Source organism: Falco peregrinus, chromosome 7, assembly GCF_023634155.1.
Source record: "Falco peregrinus isolate bFalPer1 chromosome 7, bFalPer1.pri, whole genome shotgun sequence".
Lineage (NCBI taxonomy): Eukaryota > Metazoa > Chordata > Aves > Falconiformes > Falconidae > Falco > Falco peregrinus.
In genome coordinates this window covers 4648235-4657500 of record NC_073727.1, presented here as the reverse complement: position 1 = coordinate 4657500, position 9266 = coordinate 4648235, and the positions used below count along the sequence as shown (strand labels likewise).

The 9266-nt window shown below is 36.2% G+C and overlaps 1 protein-coding gene across 7 annotated transcripts in view; it reads left to right on the top strand.

The window, feature by feature from the left end:
* CNST (consortin, connexin sorting protein) overlaps positions 1-9266 on the top strand; it is a 51123-nt gene that overhangs the window by 20260 nt on the left and 21597 nt on the right. For all 7 annotated transcript variants that reach the window (XM_055809615.1, XM_055809617.1, XM_055809613.1 and 4 more), the window contains 2 exons: positions 2127-2332; positions 6849-6879. In XM_055809615.1, coding sequence (XP_055665590.1) covers positions 2127-2332; positions 6849-6879 — 237 coding nt within the window. The remainder of the gene's footprint in view (positions 1-2126; positions 2333-6848; positions 6880-9266) is intronic.

Genomic DNA, 9266 nt, shown 5'->3' with positions numbered 1-9266 from the left:
TTGGACCTTCAGTGGACAAGCTAGTGCCTTTCTTAAGCCCTAAATCTTTCAGTTGTGATGAATCAAGGGGTTCTGAAATACGCTGCATGCCCAAATGGTAGAAACAGCGTGATGGTTACTTGAAACTGTGTCCCCCACTGGGGAGGGGGATGACACTTTTAAATAACATGATTTTCAGAAACTGGGTGTAGCTAGGGAATAATAACATACTCATAATAACTTGAGTTTATAAAAGTCTATTGTGCACGCTTCAGTAGCCAAATTTTCTAAATTGTTTCAAAAAATTATGGGATTGTTTTTTAAAAATTCGAGTCCTATGTAAATGTATCAAGTTCGATGTAGTTTCGTGGAAAAAGAAATATTAATCGGTGGTATAAACTGTAGTTTTCTGGTTACACCTACGACTGTGTGTTACAGGAAGCCATCATTTATTCCTTTTATTCTGTGATCTTCATGAGAAACTGGTCCAGTCTGTATATGGGTAATTGATTTCTCCCACTACTACTGACTGCTCTACACTTCTCTAATCCCATTTAACATTTCCTGATAACTATCATATTCATGATCAGCAATATACTACAGATATTTTATTTCTAACAATAAAATAGGGGATTTGCACCCAGTAACATTTTTGTACTGTTAAGCTTTACATTATCTATTGTACATATTGCCAGTCCTCTACCTGCATGTCTGACTGTTTTGACTTCTGTAGAATTGGAGGCAGGCCACAGTGGACTGCCAGGGAACATACCATGGAGAACCTAGTTTTCTGCTTAGCAAGAAGTTCTGAAGGCTAAATTCAGTGTACGTCATTACTACCAATGTAGGTCACCACTACTGGCTTATTCCCTGGAGTCTCAAGTCATACGATCATTTAGGTTGGAAAAGACCTTTGAGATCATCAGCTCCAACCGTTAACCCAGCACTGCCAAGCCCACCACTGAACCATGCCTCTAAGCTCCACATCTGCACATTTTTTTAAACACTTCCAGGGATGGCAATTCCACCACCTCCCTGGGCAGCCTGTTACAGTGCTTGGCCACCCTTTCCATGAAGAATTTTTTCCTAATATCCGACCTGAATCTCCCTGGCACAGCTTGAGGCTGTTTCCTTTTGACCGTCTGTTTGTTACTTGGGAGAAGAGCCCGACCCCACCTGCCTACAGCCTCCTGTCAGGTAGTTGTAGAGAGCAATGAGGTTCCCCCCCTCAGCCACCTCCTCTCCAGGCTAAAGACCCCAGTTCCCTCATAAGGCTTGTATTCCAGTCCCTTTCCCAGCTCCGTTGCCCTTCTCTGGACACGATCCAGCACCTCCGTGTCCCTCTTGAAGTAAGAGGCCCAAAACTGACAGGGTTTCCTTTTCTGCCAGGCTGAATGAACCGTCCAACTATCTAGGGAGGTTTTCCTTTACACTTAGCAGGACAGTCCCCCTGGACATATGTCCTCCACAGTAGAATCCCCCTCTGTCATCATCTGCTTCTTTCTGTCCTTTAAGATCCTGTCGTCTTTGGGAGGAGCTCCTGTGTTATCATCTGAAGAACAGGTCGAATTGTCCTTCATTCCTTCCTTCCTTTCCTGGGACATCTGGCTGTACAAGGTCCTTGGCAGGAGTGAAGAGGCAAACTGAGAACATTCACACTCTCCTTGCCTGCCTTCTTTTTTCCCTTTTTGAGAAAAACTGTGTTGCAAACAACCCAGCTTTCTGTCTCTGCTATATTTCAGTTCTGTCTTAGTGAAGTTTATCCATTTGGACCGAAGTATTGGGTTTTGTAACTGAAACTAACACCAGTCACAACACTCTTTATTTTAGGCCATCCTGGTCTCTTATTAATAACTCTGTAGAACAGTTTAGACCAGGAGGATTTTTTTGCCCCAAGTTAAAGTCAGGTCCATGTTAGAAATGTGCAAGTATACTTCATGTATGTTACCTTGCTTTTTCAGGTAGGTGAGCTGACACTGAGACAGATCTACCACAACTAATTCTGACAAGACCAGCATTTTATTTACATGCAGGGATGTTATTTAAGATACTAGGGTTTTATTCATAGCTTTTATGTTGAAATTTCCTAAAAAAGCAACTTGATGTATTTTTTTGAGTTCTAACCTAAGTACTTGTTCTTTTTAAAGGAGTTCCTACAGTGGGAACCACAGCAATCAAGGAGGAAAGTACTCTTACTACAGACACAGATTCTGCGCATGATGAAGGTGCTATTGAAGCAAATGAAAACCTTAACCAAAAAGAACAAAAACAGACGTTGCAGTCTCTTTTCTCTTTGCTCCGTGAAGAGGTTGAGCAGATGGATTCAAAGATACTGCCCCTGTGTCTCCATCAGGTACTTCCTATGATTCTGGGATGTTGCTCACAATTTTGTTTTTAATTGAGACCTTTATTCATTAGGAAAAAATGCATTAACTCAACATACACCAATATTCATACCTCGACGGGTTATTTTGATTTATAATGGGTGTTCAAAGCAAGTATCTCCTCTAAGGTCTTCTAATGTATTTAAAACTATAAATTGCTTTGAAAGTGTATTCTGCAGTTAGAGGAAAGTCTTAAGGATGGGGTTTATAATTCCTCAAATGATGAAATTCTAGTTTGGCGTGATGATTTAGGAAAATCAGTCTTCATACCTTAAATATGGTTTGTAAGACACTGGTATACGTACAAGACAGCTGATGTCTAGATAACATTTTAAATCTGGAATTACTTTTGCTGTTGCAGACTTCTTTCTAGCATGGATTTCATCATGAACACTAATATTCAAGGTTGCTTATTGTATACTTTTTTTATAGCACAGTTGCCATACCTGTAAGGCCAGAGGAAACGCTGAGTAAAAGATTTCTTTTCAAATCAAAAACTGACCAGGAGTTTTTCTTTCTGGAGATTATGATGTGGGATGAGTATGTCAATAGGACTTGATGCAGTATTTATTGGTAGTTTAGTTGTGTCAGACCAGTGGACTAGAAGAGCAGAATGTTTGGGTGTAGGGTGTAATATGAGCTGTATATATAAATAGTGTACAGCCTGTGATTTGACTTAGTTGCATTATTTTTAATGTGAAAAACTGGATGATTGTGATACTTTAAAGTTCTGAACTGTGATGACACTCCTGCATTCTTATTATCTTCAATATAAATAAGCAATTATATTTGAGAAATAGGTTTCTCTTTAGGATTGCAAATTACACATAATTTACACTTGACATAGAATTTTATTTTTTTTTAATCTGTTTGAATGAAAATATTTGCTATCGTTCCTTAATTTATTTGAACTCTTTATTTTTGTTTGTACTTTTAGCCATGCCAAATTGGGTGGCTGTGGCTGTTCATGAGTCGGTACAAAGGTCTGTTTTGGAAAACAACAGAGTTAGGGCAGAAATTTCAAAATGCATTGCAAATATTACAGAGTGATGTAAAACATGGTGGAGGTGAAATCTGTTTGCTGCTTTTTAGATAAGGAAGCCAAACTGTAAGGGTAACAACCTGTTGAAAGTCAAACAGGAATTGTGACAGAACTGAGAACAGAATCTGCATTTCCAGATTTAAACATGTAATCAAACACCAGCTCTTTTTCTTGTAAGAATTATCGAGCGTTTTGAATAGAAAGCTAACAGAATTTACAAGGATACAAAACACTTCTTTATCTGGGGAAAAAATAAAGGATTTTAAAGATAGCATTCATGTTTTGGTGTAAAGTGAGTCTATCAAGATTTTTTTTTTTACTTTTCCAGTGAATTAACCTGTCATCTTCAGTCTTTTTTTCAGATTGCTAATACAGCCTGCCAGTAACTTTCTTTTGTGCCAAGTCTAGCAAATACTCTTCTATCATATTCTGTTTTTATTCTGTATGACAAAATTCAATGTAAAATAAAGAGCTGCATCAGATGTTCTGGAGTATTTACAATCTGCATTGTTAGTGGGAAGCCTATATTAAATATTTAAAGGCTGTGGGATATTAGGGGCTGTTCTAAGGGTGAACTTTTAATTAAAATAGGATGTAATTTTTTTCCTGTCTCAAATGGGATTCATGTGATTTGTTTAGCATTTGTTACAGAATCTAAGAAGCACTGTATATTTAACATAAGTACAGAGCTTTGGCAGCTCCAAAAATCCTTCAGAGACTGCTGTAGATAGCAGACAAAATGTGAATAAAACCCAATGCGAATAAAAATTAAACCATAGAAGTGACTTACCAATTCTCTTTTGGAGGTACTGGGCTCAGAATCGTACAGTGGTTAGAGATAAGGCTGAGCCAGGAATACACAGCTTGTAATCTAGACCCACTATCAAGTTGCTGTCTTTTTTGAGCAGTCATCTTTAGACTTTTACAAAAGCGTCCACTTGATAAGCCCTTCAAATTATGAGTGCCTAAACTGATACGTCCCAAGGATTTTGAGACTGAATGTTTGTGTGCACCCACAGAAGTCATGGAGTGTCAGCTATGAGGTGTCTTAACCTGAATGTTTAGCTATCAGGGTACCTGCAATTACTGCACATGTTTTACAACCATGGCCCTTGTCACACCATGCATGGAAATAGGAAGGCTGCCAACATTTGCTGTCCCTGGAGATGGATGAGTTAGTGCTTGTAAAGGTCACTGATACTGGAGAATGCTGCTGAGCAAAATATTTTTACTTCTGAGGTTTATATTTTTTTATTTTATTGTATTTACAAACGAACATCAGTATTCCTCAGCTTTCTAGGAAAGCCTGTCCAGTTTTCTTGCAAGCACAAATAAGTTGTTGCAAATCTTCAAGATTATTTGTCTGCAGGGAGTAATTAGAAGAAAAATATTTCAGTTACCATGTTAGCTTTTCTCTACAGTGTTACACCTTTCCATTTCCAGGTATCAGCTCTACCTTTTCTATAATACTCCTCACCAGAGTCAAAGTGAAATTCTGATTAGAAACATGCTTATTTTCTGACTGTCTTTAGGTACTTGCTTTCTTTGAGCTGGTTGCATAGACTGTAGTACAGTGGTGTCTTTGCCATTCTAGTCCGAGAAACAATCCTTTACTTCAGTTCTGGGGGGAAAAAGCACCCAAAAAGAAATCAAAAAACCCCAAAACAAATTAAAAAAATGGTACCTGTACTTGATTAACAAAGTAAGTTGTTTTTTTTTTAACTGGCATCTTGACTTTTCTTCTGGAGCCACTTCTGTGCTTATCATTTTGGCTTTGAAATAGCTGGTTGAAATAAAAAGCATCTCTAGGAAAGGGATAGTAAATCTATTTCAGTAGTCTGTAATTAAAACATGTAGCTTTGATCTAGCAGTACCTTGGTATATGGGAACATAATTTTCCCTTATGTTTACATGCCTGTGTTCCTGGTTTATACATAGCTTCTCAGTGTATAAACCCTTGGTGAGCATGTATTTGCAGTGATCTCTTAAACATAGGCATTATAAAATTACCCAGCCAGGGTGACGTTGTTTTTTAAGATGTTGCATCTGGACATCTTGCATGCTAAGGCATGGAGATCCCTTGTTCAGGTCCTACCCATTGGCTAAGATAGCAGCTGTTATAGCAGCATTTAATGTCAGTTTATGCATTTTGTTAAGCTAGAAGGGCTGGAGATTGACTTAGGTGTTCAAATATTCTATATGTAATCTCTTTTATGTTTGATTTTCCTGGTTCTCAGTAACTGCTTTGGAATGACTTTTGTTCTTTATATTAAACCTCCTTAGCACTTTGAGCTCTAAAGGCAACAAGGAAAGTTTGCTTATTTCTTGTGTCAACTCCCTGCTATTTCTTTGTTTTGACGTATCTGTATTAACTCAGCATCCATCTAAGAGAGCAAGGCTTGGAGGATTGTTGTGATTTTTAGGGGTTTTTTTCAATGGTCATCTTAGTGGCAAAGCTGTCATGTTACAAATCCAATTTTAATTGTTCTGTTACAGAAATGTCAGCTTAAGGAGGAAGAGCTGTAGATTTGTTCCGTGTCTTAGCAGCGGTGGTACAAATCAAACAACTGCTGTCTGGCTTAACTCCATGACTTGCTCTATTGTTGAAGAGCTTTGGCTATCAGGATGTTAGGCTTAGTGAACCGACACATGAGGCGGGGGGTCTTTAAATCTTTAACACAGCAGAGCAGCTTCAGGAAAGGAAGTGGTAGAAAGCTGATGCAATGGTCTGGCTTCTGTGGATGGACTAGAAGTAATACAGATGACAATTAAGAACTTGAGTCCTTTTACATTTATCTCATGAATTTCAAATATTCATACTGTACATATTTCAAATTCTATGTATTTTTTATATGTGTTGTAATTATATATTGTAGATAGACAGTAAGCAGGAAGGTCATTGGTATATCTGATGCTGTGATATGTAATACTTTTAGTGTCTTTTATCCGAAGATTGTTCTTTCTCATCAGTCAGGAAACCTCCATTTCTCCATTTTATCACATTGCACTGTAATGCTCAGGAGAGCTTGCAATGATCCTAATTTGGTCAAACATAAAGAAGCAATGGTCAATAACAGAATTCAGACTCCTCAACTTGTATCAGTAAACACAGTACTTCTGTTATAGGTAATTTTAAAAGTTTTAAATCATTAAAAAAAATTGTGGAATAATTTTTTGTTGTTGTAATAAGATAAAACCCAACTAACATTTGGGCAAATTCGTATTTGTGTGAAGACTTAATATTTCTTTGTTGTTTGATACTCTTTTTAAACATCTTTCCTAGAATAAGAATATATGTATTTAGTCTGAATATTAGTATTTCACCCAAACTAATTATGAACCTGCAAACCAGATGTTTAAAACTATGATAAAAAGTTCATGTTATATCCTTACCACTCTCATAAAAATTATAGAATCCTAGTTTTCTCTTTTTACTTTTGCAGATAGCTGAGACCTATTTTCAAGAGGAGGAATGTATCCTTTTACTTGTAGAAATTGTTATGCAATATTAAAATAATCTGGCATGATAAAACATAAAAAGATAAATGCTTTACCATTGACCCACAGGTTGTGGGTCAGGATTAGAAAGAAGTGAACAGCAGTAATTTACTCATGAGTGAATATACAGCATGTTAGCAAGTCCTTAATCAAACAGCTGGAATATGAGTTAAGCAAACTGATACGATCATTAGTGGTTGTGCATAAACAGGGAAGTAAGAAAATATTTTCAAAGAAAATATTTCTGGGTTTATATGATAAGTTCTATTCTAAGTGTTAGTAGCTGGGAATATGTCCAATCTAGATAGGGTATGGATTCCATTATATCAAATAAGGCACTGTTATAGTCAGAACAAAATTATCACAGCAGTTGATTAGAATATGTACTACAAGTATCTAGATTAGAATAAAAATATCAAGCACACTGAGCTAAAGGAGACCAGCAACCTGAAAACAATAGCAACATGTTGTTTGGCAAATGCTAATTAGTCAAAAGTATATCAAGGTAGTTTGAGAAACTGTCATAGGAAAATATGGGTAATTGCTTCTGGGAACAGCTAGTTCAATGGTCCAATTCCTTTTGATTGTGCCCAGATAATACAAACAATTTTAGTAAAAAAGTTACAGTAGTTGAACTTCTGCTAATTGCTCTCATATATTTCAGTAATTGCGGGAAAGAACAATTACATTACATCTTAAAGTGAAATTACATTTTTAGAAGAGGTGGACTGGGTTTTCCTCTGGTTGCTGTTAAGGGAAAACGATCAGACTATAAAAAGAAGAGGCAAGACTGGTAAGCCCTTCAGGTATATGTGGTTCACTAAGATGCATCATAAATTACAGTATTTGTGCATATATATTATTTCTTTATTATGTAATTTGTAACAAACAAAATACAGCAAATAGGCAATTGTAATGGTTAAATAACAAAGAATAAGAAACTTGGAAAGGTATCCTTGAAGCCTAGCCAAATTATATTAGCCTGTAATACAAACCCAGAGAAATAACTGTTGGAATATTATAGAAACAGTATATAAAATAAAATATCCATCACTGTCTTAAAGACTGTATTTCTTTCTTGGTCATCTTACTTCAAAAGCATCCATCAGAAAATCCAAAATAAACAGCATAAATTAAAGGAATGGAAAAATTAGGCATGTAGTAAATTATGGCTCTGCAGGGGCAAGTACAGTAAATCTAAAATGCATTCAACAGCATGATAGACAGTTTCTCTTCCATAGAAGTTTCTTTAATCAAAAGGCACTGTATTTAAAGCTGATCAAAGGAAATATTTTTAATGCAATGTACACCTGATGTGTGGAATTCAATACCACTATATAATACATATTTATGAAGGATATCTCCTCCGTCCTCACAACCATCAGTTTCCTGAGGTTAATAAAGAACTTACTTGATCGTGTTGCACGGTATTAATTATCCATGACAGACATTTTAATTCATCCAGCGTAGAACTTCATATTAACAATAATTGAGGGTTTGTTGCTGTGATCCTCTAAGGCTATCTCTGTGATCTGTAATTCTGTTTCTAATAACAGATTTCTTGAAAGCAGGGATTGTTCTTTCCATTAATATTGTTGTTCATAAGCCATGCTATGTATATGTTGCATGAAGCTAACAAGAATAACAAGTACTGGTTGTGTTTTTGTAATAATTACTCCAGTATTTTAATTAATATGAATAATGGAAAATATTTTTTCTAATATTGCTAATAACCTCATTCACTGTACTTCTATCATCATTGTACTGTGGAATTAACTTTCAAATAGCTGGCAAAACATGGCTTTAAACAGAAGAACTAACAAGTTGGGCTTGATGGAATGACAGTTATCCTGATTATTACAAAATATGTAACTATCAGTATACCTTTGTGAATATATTGATAACCTAAGGGAGGGGGAAGAGTTCTTCATATGGAAGAAAAGTAAGCAGCATCTTCAGAAAGAAGACAAAAGGTGAACTCAGCTATCCGGCAGTGTTGTATTCAGTGGTTGAAAAGGGAAGGGGATTTTTTGAGTTTGAATTGGGGAAATTTTTTAAATAGTGTCTCCAGCTGGTCAGTGGAAAGGAGCCATATTTTAAGTTAGTTATGGTTATTGGCATGTAATTTGATTTCTTGAGAGATACATGCTGGTATTTGGGTAATTTATTTTGTTTTTCATTTCCCAGAGATCTCATTTTCTGGTAAGAGGTGTCAGCATAATAACATTTTGCTTGTTTCTTTTCTAGAAAAACTTCTGTTGAAGTTAAGGCATGTGGGAAGAGGTGACTGCTGAAGAGAATAGGATTTTCATTTTTGGAGCTTTCCTCAACTTATTTTACTTCTTACTTGCTGTTTTCATGTC